A 20960-nucleotide genomic window follows, 5' to 3' on the forward strand; every position below is an offset into this window, starting at 1 on the left:
GGAAAAGGCTTTCAGCTCTTACAGCTGTGGTTTCTGAGTGCCATAATTTTCTGTCTGCTGGTGACACAAATCCCAGCTGACTGCAGTGTTGATTCACTCGTCAAGCTTCATGCATGGGCTGCATAAACATGATCATTCAGATACATCTGAATAAAGGAGGAAATTATACATTGTCACAGACTCATTCGACGCAGAGTGATGTGTTTCTATTAAATTCAAAAATAAGCACATTTTTGTTTGCTGTTGTGATAATTCAATTTCTCTTTCTACCAGAAGTTTTTAGTCTGGTGCTTTGGCCTCAATTAGCTCTTATTTTGAAGGACAGTTTTGTTTACAGACATGTTAAAATTCATTTTATTTGAAGTTTTGTTTATTTATTTTGGATATTTAAAATATCTTCCAGTTTTAATCCTAAATGTTCTTTAGAATTTGAAGTTTATTCTCTTTTTAAGAATATCCTCGTGCATTATTACACCATTATGATTATAGTGCTTGAAGATTGCTTTGCTTTAAGTTAATTTCTTAATATTGATGAAAAACTACCAGCTACAAGGGAAATCATCTGCCAGTGAAATAATGCATTGCAACTTATAATATAGGAAAAATGTCTTCATCAATATTAGGAAATTATTGACTTGAAACAAGCTCCTATATCTTGCTGAAAGTTACTTTTGTCTTATTTCAAGTGTACTAGATATTTGCACTAGACACTAGACACATACCTGGTAGGATTTTGTGCTTTTGCAGTGTACAAATATCAGGAATGAAACTGTAGCCAGTTTTTCTGCTTAAGCTCTAAGGTTCATGGGAAAGTCGAGTCTCTGTTCAAAGGATTAACTGTGGTGAGTTTTCAAAAATGATGGGGATTTCCAGTCAGGATACGAACCTGCTGTAACTCCTCAGTCTGTTGCAGTTATAGTTTTTTTCCAAAGGTCTCATCTAAATATGTTTACACCTCTTGTATTGACCGTTACTGAGAGCACTGTATGTAGCGTTAAACTGATAGAGAAAAAAAGTTTTCTTGAGATCTGAAGATGTTCTTGAAGGTTTCAGTAGTTTACTGCTTTTGAATAATCATTTGTATATCATTCTCATCACATGATAATCAAGGCAGATCGTATTTGGGTACCAAATAATTTCTAGAACGTTTGATTTTCCAACTTTGACAGCAGGTCAGTCAGTTTGTCTCGTCAGATGATTTCATCAACTCCTGATCTCCAGGGACAAAAAACTGTCAAAATTCAAAGTGAACAGCACAACTCAGTATCTGTGAACAAAGCTGCCCTCCAAAAATGATTAATCATCAAAATGGAAATTATTGAGCTAATTTTAGTCTGTCCCATGATTAACTGAATGTCAATTATTGCAACAGGTTTTTATACTTGGCAGTATAAACCCAGAGAATGAGCAGAAAGGAAGAGATTAAAAACCTCTGCAGATAAGGATATCAGATTCTTTGGTTGACACTTCAGTCAAATGAAACACTCAGAAAAATGTCTTTTCTTTTTTTTCCCCCATTACTGAAATGTTTTTCTTCACTGCAGCTTTTAAACAGGTTAATTTAATACTTGTTTTTGTCAAAATTATTGCAGATCTAGGCTTCAACTCGTCGAAATTTGAAGGATAATTGCTCAGACAGAAAGTACAGATTAAGTGGATCAATCTGGATGCATGAGTTTTGTAACAGTAGACTTTGAAGTTTTGTGCAGGTGGATGATCCTTCTCGTTGCCTTTTCCTGTAAGATAATTCGTCTCATGGTGATATGAATATAACATGTGGGCATAGAGCGCTGTAGGGAGACATGAAACACTTTGTTTGAAGCATACCTCCTCCATACTTCTACCTTTTCTCTCTTGATGGATGAAGACCATCTCACAGGAGCCAGCCTCGGTCTAATTTAAGGTTTCAGCCCGGCTTTGCTCTAATTAATTCCTTAATGAGCCTCTTTGATGTGGAGTTGCATGACACACAGGAGGGACCTTCCTCTGTGCCAGCCGGCCTCTGCAGAGCGACTCGGAGGAAGAGTTGTTTCCGGCTCCAACCTGTTGAAGGATTCTGGGTCAGCCTATTCTCCTTCATCGGACCCCCTCCCTCCTCTCCGGACCTCCAGCTCCATCCAGCCAGGGTATTTTTAGTCTGCTGCGTGCTCCCTTGAAAGCCAATAACCTCCTTTCAAACAACTTGTCAACACACAAACACACTCTAGCTTTTCATGCACAGGAAAAAAAAAAAAAACAAGATGGTAAATACTTCTCCTTTCATCCTAAAGCCAAGTGGGCTTTATTTTTACCTAGGAAGTGTTTGGGGTCTTGTTCGTAAGAGGAAAAGTATGCTAGCACATCAAAGCAGTGGGAAGATTAGTTTGGGAAAACAAGCTTTATGAGGGTTTTGTTTCCAGACACGTCAATGTTGTAAAGCCAGACTCAGATTTTATTGCTGCATTTTCGCACCACAAATCAGGTGTTCAGATCAGTGTGTTATCATGCGTTGTGGTGTAGTTTGATTTGATGAAATGAAATCAAGTTTTCTGCTGTAAGCAGGAAAAATGCTGCTCCATTTGCACAGAATTAAATATACAAATTATTTTCACCAGTTTTTACTTCCTGTCACCGCTCTATTAACTCCAGGTTGAACCCAATTCTATAAATCAATTAATCGCATGATAAATTAAAACTGAACTTGATAATTTCCATTTGGTTGGTTGTTTTTCTCATGTCTCTCTTTTCTACCAAAGACTGGATGACAAAAGTCTGGTGCCTTGGTCTCAGCTGAACCTTTTATTGATCCAGTGACTTCAGTATCCATTTTATTTGTAGTTTTGGTTGTTTGGTTTATGTATTTTTAAGATGTCTTCCAGTGTCAGTGATTGTCAGAATTGCAACAAAGAAAAAATTACCTCCAGTAGCAGTCAGTCTTGCATCGAATCTGAAGTAGCCTCTGACTGAAGACTGTTGCTGTATGACAGTCTGACTCTTATGACATGTTAACATGAGACTCCTTTTCAACTCTTGAAAAGTCAGGTATTGTTTGAGATGTCAATCAGCTGCCTCCAGATGGCTGGGCATCATAACAACTGACCATGAGTGAAAAAGGAAAAGAAAAACTGTCTGGCTGCACAGCATCCAGTCTTTGGGGAAAACCTGGCTTTTGCCATCAATAATTGTCCCTAAAAATTGTTCTTATCAAAGTGTTCTGACAACCAACAGACACAATCTGGCACTGGTCAAATAAATTTATATATGATTTATGCATTTTGGTGAACTTGTTGCCTGATTTTCCTCCATCTTCTTCGCTTCTATAAATTCTGCAGACGTCTGACTCTGCTGCTCAGTTTGTAAGGCAGATTGAGGTCAAACTCACTTGACCTCACAGTGGCTGTGTTCGGCTTGTCTGGTGAGGCTGATGAGTCAAGACGTTGTGCGGGAGTTTCTGGGTGGACAGGAAGTGCTGCTGTTCAGAATGGATTTATTTTAAAAATAATTCTTGATCTGTATTGTCTAATAAAAACTGCACAATACATTTTCAGGTTGTATTCAAGCCTTCGTTGTGTTTTGGTTTGAAGGTTAGATGTTAAACCTGGCTGTTTTTCCCAGCGGTGGACTCGTATGTAACCAAGCAACCGGAGCTTTTTTAAGGCTGCTCATCTCCACTCTCTCTTATCAATTATAGAGTCTTTAACCAGCAGACCTACTTTTTTTTTTCTTTTACATTAGTATCTTTTCTACTTGCTTAGGAAAGAAAGCAATTGTTTTTGGAGACTTTTTGATTACAAGGATAATCATCTGGTGGTTTTACTGATTTATTTTAACTGCAGAGCTGAATAATTGCACAACAAACAGATTCAGTTATTTTTAAAAGCAAGAATTTGGGACACAGTCAGTTTTTCCTTATGGTACTTAGTAATTTTTTTTCACATTTTGCTATCGGTCCAGTGACTATAACTGGGCCGATGTGAATAACCAAGATTTATATCCATCTTATCACCGTTTATGTTTCAGGAGGCGAAACATGTTGGTTATGTGGCATTTGTTTTTGTTTTTGTTCCATTGAAAAATATTGGTAAATATCGGTTATTGGCCCAAATTTTCCTTATCTGTGCATCTCTAGTTTGTTTAGTTCTTCCAAAATTGAGACATTTGTTACATTTTCTGTTGCTGCACTGAGTGAAGCAAACTAAACCTTTTGAAAAATCTGTTCCCCTCCTCACCTGTGGTGGCGCTGCACCAAGAACCACTAAAGGAAACACCTTCAAATTCATTATTTAAGAAATGTAAAGAACAATGGAGCAGGGTCAGATTTTAGTGGTTGTAGGATTTCTAACTTTGTCTTTGGTAAAAGCCCACCAGCCATTTCTAAAACTATCACAAGACATGTTTGTTTTGGTTGTATTTACCCAGAATGCTCTGCTGTAGTTCACCTCCTGCTTTTGGAGTGGTCTCCAGTCCACAGGGCGTTCACATATGTTTTCTAATCACTTAAGCTGAGCAAGCACCAAATCAGCAGACCAGAGTTTGCTGATTTGGTCCGCATCAGAGTTTGATTACGTGTTCACACCTCCCCTAACGAACCAGATTTTCTAAGCAAACGGACTGGAGTTGGATTAAAGAGGCCTAAACGGGGTTGGTGTGAACGGAACCTACATTTTGGTGCTATAGAACAGAATGAGTTTCAGTTTGAGTGCTTGGTGGAAGAAGACCCTGTGTGTCCACGTCCAGTGGAAAGAACAGCCTGTCCACTTCAGGTCACGACCTCTGAGTCTCTGATGGTTATGACCTGACTATGTCTGCTCAGAGGAAAGCAGAAGGGAGTTTCCCACTCTTCTCCATTTCATGTTCGTTGTGAAAATTATGGTTTGAATTAACGTTAGGATAGTCCTAATTATAGACACATAGGTTGTCTGTTTTCAGCAGGAGTCCTGGTTTTGTGTTTGCAGTACTGAAACTGAAAGTAAAAACTCCTCCTTTGCAAGTAGAGTCAAGAATATGAAACAAGCGTTCTTTAGTGAGTTATTCTGGGTGTGAAGGTGTGTTTCCACTCATTTAAGGGCCGTCCCCTTGTGCTGGTTTTAATGGAAAAGCAATTTTTTTCCACAGCATGCTTGGCTTCAGTGGTTTGCGTGACATTAGCTCAGCTCAAAGATTGCAAGTTGCAAATATCTTGTCACAAGACAGTCATTCCTGCAGCCCAGAGAAAACACTCTGATGGTGGCCTAGTTACGCTGATGCGGTTGATCCTTTTATGTTTAGTACAACTAAAAATAAAAGGGGTAAAGAAATTAGTTCTCTTATAAAAAAAAACCCCGATGTCTGTATGGTGCATTTTGTAACTTTATTGCATTTTTTCATGTTTCATCCGCAAACTTCAATGGATTTTTATTTTTTTCTAATTAATCCTTAGAAAGTAGATCATATAGTTGTGAAATGAAAATAAAGTGATGTCGTTTAACTCCATAAGTTATATTTCAGCATGATGCTGCCACTGCCATGTGCCTCTCTGGGATTTTGGTCTCATTTGAGTAGAAAACCTTCTTCCACATGGTTTCACTGGATTTTATTTATCATTATCAGAGTAAAGGGGGCTGAATACAAATTTGCGTCATACCACAAATTGTTTTCTTTTATAAACAATCCCAGTAAAATGATCTACTTTCTGGTTCTAGAATGACCAAGCATAACAAATTAAAGGGATGCAAATATGTTTTAAGGTTTTTGTGGTAAACTGTTTAAGACTGTCCAGAGTTTTGCTTTTGTTTTTGTCCCAGTTTGGACAGGAAGACAGTTCTGCTAGTCCTCTGGGTATCAACAGGGTTTCAAATAATGATTATTTTAGCAATTGATTATTCTGACGATTAATTTAACATTGTGCAGATTTTTTCATTTAACCACATAAGCTTTTTAAAACAATATAGAAATGCATTAAAAGATGCAGAAGGCTAATTCTTTTTTTTAATGAGAAAATAAAAATTTGATTGGCTGATATAAAACAACATTTCTTTATTGTAGGCCTGATCATTTGTAGCAAACGATGCATCTGCAGCAAAAACTACTGTCTACTAATCTGTTTATTTTCTTGTTTAATAACTGGACAGCAAAAGGTTCTTAATTGGATCTTTTTTTTTTTGCAGAATTTGTACCAAGTGAAGCTAAAAATGCCACTTGACAAGTTCTGGGTTGAACATATTTACAGACAAGGTTTTCCATCTTAAATGCAAAGTGTTAATATTTTTGGCTTAATTAGTGCTTTGAGTTTGTTCTTTGCCATTTTTACAGTCTATGTACTCCAGTTACAGATTAATCAATTACTAAACTAGTTAATGATCATTTAACTAATCGATTAATCGTGATTAATCGTTTAAGCCCTAGTCAACAGTACAGACATTTAAATCCCACCTTTTGGGAAGGCTTGAATTTTAAGCCTGATTTGTTTTGCAGCCTCGTTCCTCAAAGGGCGTGAAATCTAGGCCATCCTCAGAAAACAGAGACGAGACGGGAGGTGGAGACAAGTGAGCGAGTGAAAGTTCCTCTGAAGGATGAAGAGGAGCAGCGCATGGTTTGGGTCTATTTATACCCTCCCGTCTGCGGAGCTCCACTTTCTAATTAACTCCGAATTAACTTGTGACGAGTCGAGGGTGGGCGGCTTGGATCCGAGGCTGCAGATATAAACGTCTCTTCTCTTATTAGCCCAATTTGTCGGGCCTCAGAGGGCCCCCGCTGGCGCTCCTCTGAGCCGCCCCAGCAAGTCCGACATCTGCTCCCCAGAACCGTCTTTGCTGCACATCAAAGCCGCAGCATCGGACTTATCTGGGATGATGGAGAAAAGATCTCCAGGGTCTGGTGATGATATACTTAAAGACTCGTTTGAGAAACTGTCGCCGGGACGCGTTTATTGTTTTGTGGTGTTATATAAAATGTAACAGAAACAAAAGAAAGAGGTGAAAACAGGCTGTTAGTTTCATCAGGTATTACAAGGTCAGAATCAAAACATTAGGGCATAACTCTATAGTTATTGAATATTCAATCAAATAATCGATTTAAAATGAAAATAATTAACACATTCTACAGATTTTTCATATAAATTTTTCTTATACAATATTAGAAATATATTAAAATATACAAATGTAGCCAACAGTCTTCAAAAATGCAAACATTTTAAAAACACTTAAAAAATAAGCAGTGGTTAGCCTGGTGGGCGGCATAAGAAAAGCCTGGTGGCCCGCCAGGCTTATAATCCACTGGAGGAAACCCGGTATGTTCTGTAGACTTCTGGCTCAATTACTACTCTGAGTGAGTCGTTCTCCCAATAAATGGCCCTTATTCCGAGTCTGTATATTCTCGTTAACGATTAATCTACCACTAAATTAGTTGACGACTGCTTCAATAATCAATTCATCACTATTAATCTGATTAATCGTTTCAGCAGTACATAACTCTGTTTGTTTGTGTGTTCATTACCATGGAGGTCTGGTAGCATCTCCAAGGTCGGAACCTGTCTGTTCCTCTGTACGTCTGCATCTGTCTCACTCTCCGTCTCTTCCTCCGTCCCTGTGACTAACGACAGGCTCCGCTGCTCGTTTCCTTATATAGAGCCACACTCGGTCTGATCTGCCTCAGATTGGGACGGCGCACACACTCACCAAGCCCTGCAGGACTCAGGTGCCGCTTTGTAACACTAACATTTGACAAGCATTTCCTCTTTAGCTCATTTGATTCTGTGTCTTTTAATCAGGGTGGACTGAGCATGGTTCATGTTAACATAAAGAATTGTAGCAAAAATGTTGTTTTTTATTTCAAACAGAAAAATGTTTATTCCTCGCTGATGCTAGATTTATGAGCAGTGCCATGAAAAAGTTGAATGTTTCTTTGGTTTTTCCTACTGTACTGAGACAGTTTCTGCTGAACATATTAATGCATATTTGGTGTTTGAACTATTAAAATACAGTCATAAGTATCCGTAGATTTCATCTGTTTGTGGGTGATTGAGGTCTTAAATCCTGGAAATATCGGGACTCGGGGATCTGCTGTATTCTTGTATTCAGACTGATGTGAAGCGTTTATCGAGGATATCTGCAATATGAGCACGTGAACAATATCACCGCCAACTACTGAACATCCCATTGAAACACCTCTTTGTTTGTGGAGTGTTTCCAGCACTGAGAGTTTTGGAAGTAAAGCCCATTTGCTGGATTTTGTGGAGTTCTTATTTTAGTTTAAAGTAATTACCATACAACTCATCGCATTATTGAAGTATTCGCTTAGCTTTTTGCCTGGTTGCCATCTTGGGCCAAAGAGCCTACTTTTGTAATGTATTTGCTTTTTGTAACAAATGCCAACAAAGCCTGTGAATCCCCCAAGTGTTCTTATTATAGACTGGTCAAGTAAGGGCAAACTTTCTCTCTCTCTTGCCTCAAACACACACGCGCACACACACACATGCGCACACATGCACACACACACGGTCGTTCATCAGACCTAGTTATCGACATTGGGAGATCTCTCCTTAAATGGTAGACTGCCCAGGGCCCTGCGTCTGTTTCCACCACGCAGACTAAATGAAGTCCAGGTCTGGGAATAGCCTTTTAAAGAGGAGGGGAAAGCTGGAGGGAAAGCAAAAAAAAGATGGTGAGAGGCCCTGGAAAGGTTTTGACCTTTAAAGATAATATAATTGAAGAGAAACAAATAGGGTGATTATTTTAGTTGTCGATTAATTTATCAGTTGTTCTCACGATTGTGTAAAAATCTCTCATTCTGCAGATTTTACATGTTAGCACTTTTCATACAATGTTAGAAATACATTAGAAGATGCAAAGAAACAATTCAACTCCTTTTTAAAATAAGAAAGTAAACATTTTATTGCCTAAAATGCAATAACAGCATTCTTTACTGAACGTTTGATCATTTACAGCAAAGGATGCATCTACAGCTAAATCGATTGATAATTGGATAGCAAAAGGTACCTGCTATAATTTTCTTTTTGCACTGTGTGAAGCTAAAACAATGGAGGTTTGGTTAGGACATATTTACAAATAAGTTTTATTTTATATCTTAAATGCTAGATGTATATATTTCTGGTACAGTTTTGGCTCAGTTTCTGCTCTGAGAGTTTTGTTCTTTCAAGAAGTTGACATTTTTAGAGTCTATGTACCCCAGTTTATGATTAATCACTTAACTAATTTAGTTAGATTGCTAACTAAATTAGTGATCTAACTTTATTAATTTTATTAATTATTTCAGCCCTAATCAACAGTACAAATTCCAACCTTGGTGACTGCTTGAATTTAGGCCCGATTTTTTTTTTTTTTTCACAGCATGAAATTATTGCTCTGTGTTAGCATCCAGGTGCTAGCGTAGCACCTGGATGTCCGAGTTAACCAGGTACTGATAATAAAAGAATTGTCCTTTTTTTTTTATTGTTACAGTAAGATACATTCCTGTCTCCATCAAAGGTAAAACTTATCAACTTTAAGTACATTTCAGCTGTTCTGGAGGGATTTTCCTGCTGTTTTCTCATTTTCACTCTTAAGTTGGTGATAAATATTCAGAATAAACAATGAAGCCCAATGTTATTCCTACCCCCAATGGTTTAAAGTAAATTTAAATTATAATCTAAATCTGTGGGAATAAGTTTGGGCTTCATTTTATAGGATACTAACAAGACTTTTTAGCTTTCGGGTGAAATTTCAGGATAACCCTAAAATGCACTGAAACATTTCCAGGTGATTTACTCTAATATTTTAAATGCACATGTACTTTTTAATACAACTTGTTGTTCGGTAACAAGAACCTAAAATCAACAGCAGGTGAATCGACCAGTAGATTTCCTGCTTGGTATTTAAACAGATGAAAACAGAAAGTAGTCAGAGAGGCTGCCAAGAGGCTGAGGGAGCTGCAGACATTTCCAGGAAGTTCTGCTTGTGTTCTGCATGGGTCAACAATCCGAAGGAGTAGGTTTCCCAGACCAAATATTTTCCTTCCCAGTAAAACATCGTGCCCTGGTTAAAATCTCCCAAAACTTTGCAGGAGACGGTTTTTATGCTCTGATATCAAACATGAGCTCCAAAAGATGCGGCACAATGCTCGCAGTGAAACACGGTAGTGGCACAGTGGGGCTCAGTGTCATTTTTCCACAGGTTGAGTGTTTGGGTTTTTCTTCAGGTGGTTGAAATTCAGGTGCTTTAAACACCATATTTGGCTGCGTCTCACAATTATTGTAGTAACGGATAACTCTGATGATTACTTGGATAAAAAACTGGCACATTGTGCAAATTTTTCATTTAATCACTTCAACTGATTTTCTACAATTTTAGAAATGCATTAAAACATGCAAATAAATAAAATCCTTTTTTGAATAAGAGAATAAACATTTAATCACGTAAAATGCATTAACAGTGTTCAGTTGCTGATCGCTTGCAGCAAAGGATGCATCTGCAGCTAAGCAACAATTCACCTGAAAAGCTTAATTTCTGCTGGACTCAGCATCAGTACAGTGAATGTCTAATCTGGTCACCATTATTTAGATTAAATAATAAAAAATCTGAAGTAAAAGTTGTTTAGTAGGAGATATATTTTTTGTTTTTACTCCAAATAACCATTAAATGGTTTTTAAAATAGTTAATTATTTTAACAAAAGATTAATCCAATTAATTGTTTAAATTCTCACACAATTGTTGACCAGTTTTTGCTAGAAAGCTAAAGAAAGATTTCACTAGAAGAGCTTATTTGGGGTCTCCTGAAGAGGGCTATGAGTCAGAAATATTGATATTAAATGTTGTGATTTGATCAAAGGAAGTGAAGCTTTAATGGTGTCAACACTGAGTTATTGGAGGTGAAATCACTGCAACACGTCTGTTCTTTCTGGTTTCCTCGTAGCGGTCACTTCCACTGAGGTGTTGAACATTTTGGAAATGGAAATTGACATCTGAAGACTTTTTAAAGTCGTTACAATCTCTTGTTTTTAAAAAAAAAAATCCATTAATTGTGTTTCTTTTCTTTTTCTTTCAGACTGAAAATCTGCAGAAAGTATGGCTGAAAGAATTTTTCGAGGTAAGACGCAAACTCAAAATATTCAGTTCAGCAGTTTTAGATGGCATTAGACTTCATTACCCAGCATGCAAGTGTCTCTGCTTATAAAGAGGAATAGATTCTGTGGTTTCATCCATCAGGTCTTAAATTGATCACTTAGTGGAAAGTCATTTCTGAACATTTTCCCTGTCATTAAAAACCACTCGGTCTTTTAGTCACATAACAGTTTGAGTTCGACACTTTAGTTAACGCTGTGTATAAAACACATTGTTGTTTTTTTGTCCTGATTTAAGATTAAGATTTATGGCTCAATTTGGGGACTTTTAACAAGATTACAAAAGAAATACATTAGAATGTCATTGTAGAAAGTAACTTAATTAAAAAATGTAATCCTCTTGAAACTGGGTGAACTTTATATTCATTCCTTGTTTTGATTTATTTCCCTCTTGGTAACACTTCCTTTTGACTTTTTCTTTATCTCAGTAAGGCAGGTCTCCATTGAGCTATTTGCTGGTTTACTGTGGTTTTATGTGTAGTTTATGTCAAAAATGGTGGAAACTGACAATCCAAGGAGAGTTTGATCGTCTACAGCAGAAGATGATAAAGTGAAAGTGATGTGTCAAAGAAAATTGATAGTTTGTCAAAGATTTGACAGGATTTCCATTGGTTCTCAAATTGTTTAGCTTCTAATCCACATAGAAAAGGAGTGTTGTGACCCAGATTACAGTGACTGTGGAAATGGCTTCCATGTTGTTTTCTCTATTTACTTGGGAGGCAGTGATCTAAAATCTGTAAAATGTTTGAGTGAAATACCTCCTGGAGTCACCCTGCAGGTTCAGAAATCTCCATTTCTGCCTGTCAAACTTTTATCTTTTATCTATTTTAATGTGTAAAGATTCAGGCTTGAACTGTGAGTTTGCAGCTGCTCGTTGCTTCTTGTGTGTAATCCTTCATGTCTCTCAAGCATTTTGGGTTAAAACCACAAACTTCAATCAGAAAGTGGTGCATAATTGTGAAGTAAAAGAAAAAAAAATTGCAACATTATAAAAATAAAATGAAAAGAAATACATTTAACCCTTTCACCCTGATACCTCGACTTAAAATTAATATTCGAACAGGAGAACAAAACGGCCGGGTGATTATTTGTGTTGCACCTTTGAGATGTTGACGAACATTGTAGGCCTAGTCAAAGTCCAGACATATCTCTTATTGAGTTGATGTTCTCAGGCTCTTTCTATCCAATCTGACTGAGCATGAGCTACCAGTGTTGTAGTACTCGAGATCGGTCTTGGTCTCGGGTTAGGTGGTCTTGACCACAACACTGTAAGCTACTTCCTAAAGAAGAACAGGGGAAAACATCTCGGTGTCTGTTTCTTGAAAGCTGGCAGAAACTTTACCCTGTAGTTGTAGTTAAATATAAAAATCGTTAACTTGAGGTTGGTGGGTTTTTTTTTTTCCATCACATAAAATCCTGATAAAACCCATTAAAGTTTGTGGTAGTAATAGGAAAACTTGTGAAAAACTTCCGGGTGTGCCAATGCTTTTGGAAGCCAGACAAACAACAAAGACATTTTCTTTTCAAAGAAATCTTTTATGTCTTGCAAATAAAAAAATACACATTCATTTGTCAGAATGTTCTTCTTCTGTGGTGCTGAGTGAGATGATGGGTGTGTCCTCTGCCTGCACCTTCAGCTGCTACGCGCCTATATGACCACAAACGCTGCAGAGTGATTTCCTCCTTGTTTCCCAGCTGGAGATGAGAGCTGAAGCACAGATGTGTGGAAATAATTTTCTTATGTTGGTGTAGCTGGGATCTCGTCATTTTCATGACCTAATTGCTTTTTTTTCTTCTTTTTTTTTAACAAACGTTTGAGCTCAGTCATGTTTCGTGTCACAATGCTTCATCTGCTGAGGAACCCCTGACTAACCACAACTGTTTCCACTGTGTTAAGGGAAGCGAAGCAGCTGAACCTCCTGACTGCTGTCAGAAAGTGCTGCTGAAAGTGATAGAAAAGAGAGACTGAATGAGATAACGAAGCAAAAACAGTCATTTTAATGCACAAATGAAGTAGCTAAGAAATACGTTTACTCAGCTTTCGATCAGTTAAGAAAGCCCATTTTTGTCTGGTGGTAAGGTTAAAGTTAGATGTCAATATGGGGTCCACTGAGGTCAGTTAACTCTTTGTTGCCTGGCTGAAGGAAGTGATGTATCTAGAGAAACCACACTGGCCGCAGGGGGAACATGCAAACTCCACACAAAGGTCTCAGCTAGAGACGGAGCGCCAAATAACTGTACTTTTACTTTTTAAAACAGTTTGATCAAAATCTCTATTCTTTTTCTTTCTTTGTCTCTGATGATTTAGCAGATGTAAAAAAAGTCTGTGTTTTTTTTCTTGTTCCTCTTTAGTGTCAGGAAACCAGGGGCGCAACCAATGATTGTTTTTGTTATTAATTGATTAATTGAATTGAAATATTGGCATGTACTGCAGATTTTGCATTTAACAACTTTTGTATACAATATTAGACGTACATTAAAAATTTAGCAAATAAATAAATTCCTTTTTTATATTGGAAAATTAATTTTATTACCCAAAATTAAAAAAAATATAGCATTCCCGTAGTGTTTGCTTGATCATTTGTAGCAAAGGATGCATCTGCAGCTAAAAATACTTCTAACATCAACATATGAAGAGATCAGACATTTCTGCATGACTGAACATCAATACAATGTTGGCCAATTTATAATTGGATAGAAAAAAGTGATTGACATGATTTTTTTCTTTCTTCAGGTGAAGCTAAAACGAGACCATTTGAGGAGTTCTGGCTGGAACATTTTTACAGATTTTTGTACATTTTACTCTGCATGTTGTCAAATTACTTTTTTTAAAAAAAATCCTGGATGCTCCAGTTAAGAAATTAATCAATAACTAAATTATTTGACAATTATTTTAAATAATTGATTAATCATAATTAATCCCTTTGATCGTTTCAGCCTTACATGAAACAAAAACTCACAGTTTTTTGTAAAAAACATCAACAAACGATGTTGTTGCATCATATATTTTGACCTGGGTGTGGCTTCTTCCTGGGTGAGTGGCCTAAACATCCAATTAGGGTTAGAAAGTAAAAGTTCAAACAACTAACCAAATATATAATTGGCAAGCAGAGTTTGAATGCATAACATGTAAGATATTGCATACTGCCGACATGCAGCCTTCGTAACAGTTGCACAATTCAAAGAATCCCTCCAGCAGAGATGGAAGCAGTGGATCCACAGCTAAATCATGCATGATCATCAGCAGTTGTGCAATTCTTGCGTCACAGATCGACACCCAGAGGCCAAAAATAATCGTGTGTGATAGTAGCGTGTAAACGTTGTAGCAGCCAGTCTGTTGACGAGAACAGGTTTTGAAGGTTGAGTTAGTGATATTTTCTCAACAGGAAGTGGTTTGACCTAGAGAAATTTTCCATTCGCCGCTTTATTGAAGAAGAAAAGCACAGAAGAATGGCTGTATATGAGGCAGACATTAATTTTCTGTTCATGAATTAGAAGAACGTCATGCAATTATATCTAATTAATTAATTGTTGGATTTAGCCATGTTTTTTAACAAATGATCCAACAGAGTTTGCTGCAGCTGATTGTTTTTGCAAAACAATAACTCTCCACTGTTTTTCTTTCAAAGCTAATTTGGGTTTTTTTTTTTTTTTTTTTTTGGCCTGCAGTGTAAAGCACCAAGCATTTTCTAGATGGGTTTATTTTCAGCCTTCTGCTACCCAAACGTCACTTTCAAGTTGACGAGTGTCGCCGTGCCTTAAGCAGGCAGATGTCACAACCAACTCATCACAAACAGCCTGAAGTTTCCATCCACTCACCAGATCTCATCATAAAACTGAACTTTTATTGATTTGTTTGAATTGTTGCTATTTGAGGCCTTGAATGAGTGGATAAAAATCTTCTGTTTAATTTTTTTTAAACAGAAGATTTAAAAAAGCAGAGGAGAAACAGTGAGTTTCTGTAATCACACTCTATTCATAATGCAGTTTTTCTGAGGAACTGAGCTACTTTGAGTGCAGATTTTGCTCAGTTTATTGCTAACTTAGATACTTTTATTTTTGGTGCTGAGAAAATAATGAAAATCTGTCATTAAATTCACTTCTAAAATACTGTATTTATCAATCAATCAATCAAATTTTACTTGTATAGCACATTTCAGCAGCAAGGCATTTCAAAGTGCTTCACATAATTAAAATGAAAACAGCATGTGACATTGGAAAAAAAACATATCCCAAAGAAAAGTTAGATGTCGTCATGTCAACCAGGTATATTCAGAGAGTCGTTGTGGACAGTGATGCTTTTGTCAGGAAGGCTCTCCAGTAGCAGTCACGTTTGCACCAAAACGGAAGAGGCCTCTGACTGTAGAGTGTTGCTTTGAAATGCTAACAGCTCAGTGTCCTGCCAGCAGAGACGATATTTCACAGTAACATGACCGGGATGAAACAAGCACTGCTAACCCACCTCATTTGCTTTTGCTGCTCCTCTTTAAATCTTTGACCAGCCGTGTAGTTAGGAAGCTGGGCAGAGAGACGTTGGAGTCGGGGATACGGTCCTTCTCTTTTAAGATGGAAGAAATGGTTTGCACTTCCTCCTCCTCTCTGCTCTGCATCTTTGAAACCTCTTTTTCTACTCCTCTTTGGGGATTTAGGGTCAAAGTTCAGGTATTATTTGAGCTTTTGAGATGCTAGCTTCAAAATGGGAAGTTTTTGTTCTTTCTCCGTCTTTGGAGGACAAAAAAATTCCAGTTTCTAGATGCACAAGTATTAGCAATTTTCACATTTAATTGGAATCAAAAGAAAACAAGTCGGAGCATTTTCTGCATCATAAAGTCATGTTTTATGTAATAAAATTGGAACTGAATGCTTAAGAAAACTCCGGATGACTGGTTTCTTTCAGTGAATGTTCACTTTCAGTTCGGTTATCGGTAAATCATTGCCACATACCGGACTAATAGATTAATGGATTTCCTCATATTAACTGAAAATGCATAAAACAGATTGAGTATAATGCAGAGCTAATAACCAACAAGTGAACACTGATATTCATGATTAGATTTCCTGCTATCTGCCAGAGCACTAAGAGCCTCTTAATGGCTTTTTTATATTTTCCAGATCAATAATGGGAATGTTGTCAAGTCTTATGACGTCCGAAACGGAAAAACACCGTTAGTTGACTCTCTTTAAATGAACTTTTATATCAAGAAACTGAAACCAGAACTCTAATTTGGTTAAGTAATCGTACCCCCTGGGTTTTATATGATAGCTCACATAAAACCCAGGGGGTTTTGACATCACAGCTTTGCTTATATTAACACAAGCAGACAAGCTACAGATGGAAATAGGCAGAAGCTTTGTTAATGCAGCATAAGTCCATTTCCTTTTGTGTTTTATGTATCGTTCTATAGAGTCTGCTCCTGCACATAAAGAAATAAAGTCGTTCTCGAAGCCGGAAGATTCGGATTCTGCTTTTATTGCCTCTCTGCAGAGTGGACTGTAATACATCTGAGAAATGTCACAAGGGAGTGACTGTACAGAAAAACCCCCTCATTGCTCCATTTTTCCCTGAACTTCCCTGCAGCTTCCATTGAACACACTTGAAGGGTGTTATAGTTGGACGCAGACGGGTTACAATAAACAGAACTGCTCCCAGCAGAGCACATAAACAGGGGAGAGGAGACTTTGAACCGCTCACGCCCAGCTGTGCAGCGCCTCGGATCGATGCGCCGTCTCCGCTGGCTGGATTCCTCCATCACCTGACGATGCCTTCCAGGACGGGATAGTGTCTTTGTTTTCAGGAATTAAATACTTATAAGGATGCTTGGATTAGGATTTAATAGGATAGATCAACACAAAGCAGTGCATAATTGCAAAGTAGAATGAAAAATTATGATAGTTTTTGAAGATTTTCTTTTTCTTTTTGCAAATAAAAATCTGAAAAGTGTGGCCTTCATTTGTGTTTAGCCTCCTTGAGTTGATACTCTCAGATTTTTACATGAAAAAAGTGAAATTTCTGCTCATTCTTTGAAGAACAGCACAAGATCAGTAAAATTAGACGAAGAGAACACAAAACGTCGGCTTTAAGCCTTGCTACGATTAGATTAAGATCTGGACTTTAGCTACACTGCAAAAACACGAAATCTTATCAAGTACTTTTGGTCTAGTCTCTAATGCAAATATCTTAGTGCACTTGAAATAAGACAAAAATAATTTACAAATAACTTTTCCACAAGATACTGAAGCTTGTTTTAAGTTAATAATTCCTTAATATTGATGAAAAAGTCCCAGATTGTTTCACTTAAAGCCAGACATTTTTCTCCATGTTATAAGTAACATAATGTGCCAATGGGACATTGTAAGTATTTCTTTCTCTGACTGTTTTCTTGCAACTCTTCTGTAAATGTCAGGTTTGGGAAGTGCATGACTAATAGTTGCCGTGGCAACATGGCCCATGCTTAACGTCAACCAGGTGAAGCTAGAACTGCCACTTGAGGACTTAATGGACAAAACATATTTACAAATAATTTTATTTTATTTTTTTAAACTTAAATGCAGAACATTTATATTTTGCATGGAGTTTGGCTTAATTACTGTCCCGAGTATGTTTTTCATCATCAAAGTGGCTTTTTTAAAATAGTCTTTAACTAACCATTACATAATTAATTAGTTAAGTTTTTGTCTCGCAAATGAAACATTGTTAAGCTTCAGTAAATAGTTTTGGTCTTCCTTGTCAATATTTGAGGATTATTTTTTGGCAGAAATGCACTGCTCTGTTGCCAGTTATTTCCTTTCATTTGCAATGGCCCCAACACTCCGTCAGTTTCTTTCTGAATGCTGCAAGTTTCGTCACTAAGGGACCTAAATTGACTCCTGGTTTTAATTTACCAGCCTTTAATATTCTCTCAAATCCAATTAAAAGCTGGTTAAAACTGCTTTACAACTGTTACCCAACCCCCAATTAGCAAACATAGCGCTAGCTCCAGTATTAGCCTTTTTTTAGCCTCTGTTTTCCACCTTGCTGTAATTATTACTGCAAGGCGCAGGCCCAAGCAGGCTGTTTACTGAGGGATTTTGTTGCTCATGTTTGTTTTACACCCAGGATATTGGATACATCACGTTTGTGTGTGTATGTGTGTGTTGGGGGGGAATAATGCATGTCCTGGTTGCATCGGTAGAGGAATTCTGTTTGTACTGGGCTGTAGGCTTGTGTGCTTTGGAGGAACGTGTCATGGTTGCTTCTCTCTCTCCCTCTCTGTGTGTGTGGAGGAGAAAGGAGGGCAAGGAAAGCATGCGGTGGGAGAGGTGTGCCTCGGAGTGAACCAGGCCTCATGCCTGTAGCTCCATGCCAGCTCCGTGTTGCTGCCTCTGAGCTGACGTCATGGAAAGAAGCATCCGAATCTGAACTCGGCTCTGCTGGGAACAAGTTAGCCACCATCAGCCAGCATGCTAGGCTACTCATGCTAATGCAGCTGTTAGCCTGCTGACTGACTCCTCTCTGCTAAAAATCAGGAACACCTCAGTAGATAGAAGAAAGAGCGGAGAAGGTGCAGTTGACCCATCCTATAAACTGAGTTATTTTGTCTTAAAATAAGCAATGAATTATTAATAAGCGGTCCGTCAAATATGGCTGCCTTTAGGTTTTTTTGTAGTGATTTTTTTAGATGATGCATCTTGATGCGAGTTGAAGGAAATGGCTTTACCAATTTCCCAATGTTGCAAAAACTTTCCAGCAGTAATTATTGTAGGAAATCATCACAACAATGTTTCTACTTTAAACCTTTAACAATATTTGTATGATATTTTTTGAACTGAGAAGAAATTTGTATGATGAGGTCAGCGGATGTGCAGTTCTACCAGGTGTTTGCTAATCGGTGCTGCCACTAGTCTGGAGGAGTGAGAGCAAGCTTTTCTCAGATATGAAAGAATCAAATCAACCTTTTTCCTCTTGATTGCTTGACCTTGTGCTTTCCCAGGTCAACAGTTACTTCTTTAAGGTTATTACTGATGTTCTTCAGTTCCTTCCAGTCCTGAAAGACAGCAAGGGTGTACTTAGTTTTACAATAAGCAGCTTCTCCTTATGGCTTCACCTTTGTTTAATTGATAACAACAATGTCCAAGCTGTTGTTTAATTTTGTGGACCTTTGGGTAGATTTAAGTAATTCTGGAAAATGCTGCAAACTAGCATGTTATCATCTTCTCTCGATAAAATTGAAGTGTTTCCAGCATCTCTGAGGATTAAAAAAAATGCAAATAAATTAACTTAGAGACCAGATACACACAAGAACAGCTTTTTTAAAATCTCCCCAGTAATATAACGTAGTTTCTGAGGATCCTTGACAGCCACATAAAGCCTGTGTGAACTCTTTGAACCTTTATATATTAGATTTCTCCCCTTTATTGGATCATATAAGCGAGGCAAAGGAAATAAAACAACTCCTTTCTTCTCTTGCCAGTGAGTCCAATCAAATCTTGCACCAAGGCTCTGCTCTGCTCTCACGGTTTTGCAATTTAAAAGCTTGCATACACATAAGCAAAGCAGAGTCATTTGCCTGCCCCACTTGTGTGCGACAGGCTGGGCTAAATGGGAATCCACCACTGCGGCTGCAGCAGTTTAGGCACCACTTTGCATCGCACCGCACTGAAATCAATGGTCGCCTGGCTGATTTGCATTGGAAACGTCTCTGGACGGAGACGAGCCGGAGTCGGTGTCACATCCAGGCTTCTGATCAGACACGTGTGATATTATATGGAATCAGTTTCGGTTTGTAGAAACAAATAAATATTTAACATTTATAGGCAGAAAGTCTTCCTGCTGTTGGAATATCCTGTACATGTGTTCTGTTTTTAAAGTAGGGGGGTTTCTCATTTAGAATGCATTCACACCACCCCTGTTTAGTTCGCTCTAATCAAACTCTAGTTGGCATGTGTTAAACTCAAGACCCGGGGGCCAAATCTGGCCCACCGTAACTTTTTGTGTGGCCTTCAAGACTCGAGACACTAAATTACATCAATAAATCCACCCAGTTTTCTGCAGTTGATTCTGTGGTTGTAGAAATTCATGCAAAACAACAGCATTTTTGTGTATTTTCACACTAATGCACATCTGTAAGTTTATAGCGAATTTTCTGCAAAAATTGAGTTTAACTGACCACTAAGTCATGTTTGAGGAAGAAGAAAATCTTTTTTTATGCATGTACAGTTTTTCGGATTAAGTTAGTTAAGGCAGGGAGTCTGTCTGCAGACTGAGTTGAGAGAACATTCAACTTCACTTCACTTAAATCAATGTCTAATGGCTTCTGATGCAGGATTAATCAAATAAAGTCCAAAATAGATGCAAAGATAAAATTTTGCATGTATTTAGGAATCTTCTATTAGCAGATAAAATGCCTGAGGCGAGTTAAAGGCTGCTGAAACCTTGATGGATGAGTTATTTACACAAACGGGAGTCTCCTTGGAGTTCCAACGTTGCCAGTAGTTGCGTCCCCGAGAAGGAAGAGGCGGGGCGAGAGGACACACCTGCACGTCAAACACGCTCGTGTGTGACATCCTCTGGAGGCTGAGAAGCGACCCCATATGGCAGGTCTCTGTTAGCCACGACAGCATGTCAGGACGGACTCCTCTCTGCGCTCACACGGAGCAGCTGTCAGCGCTGAGGCCTCGCTCCGTTGTTACGCATCAGTGGCTGCAGAATGCAGAGTCAATATGGCAGCCGCTGCTCAAACGTCAACAGTTTGTGTAAACTGTGCTGCGTGTAATTGGATGCCAGTAAAAGGCTGTTTGTTTGTATAAGAAACGGAAGGCTGGTAATGAAATTATTACTGGTTCCTTACACACACACACACGCACGCACACACACACACACACACACACACACACACACACACACACA

General features: G+C 38.0%; 1 protein-coding gene across 3 annotated transcripts in view; it reads left to right on the forward strand.

Moving 5' to 3' along the window:
• Nucleotides 1-20960, forward strand: part of inpp5a (inositol polyphosphate-5-phosphatase A) — a 220012-nt gene that overhangs the window by 78458 nt on the left and 120594 nt on the right. For all 3 annotated transcript variants that reach the window (XM_015033581.1, XM_015033583.1, XM_015033582.1), the window contains one exon: nt 10999-11040. In XM_015033581.1, the coding sequence (XP_014889067.1) occupies nt 10999-11040 (42 nt within the window). The remainder of the gene's footprint in view (nt 1-10998; nt 11041-20960) is intronic.

Source organism: Poecilia latipinna, unplaced genomic scaffold, assembly GCF_001443285.1.
Source record: "Poecilia latipinna isolate Pla-1442-1.1 unplaced genomic scaffold, P_latipinna-1.0 Scaffold273, whole genome shotgun sequence".
In the NCBI taxonomy this organism is placed as follows: domain Eukaryota; kingdom Metazoa; phylum Chordata; class Actinopteri; order Cyprinodontiformes; family Poeciliidae; genus Poecilia; species Poecilia latipinna.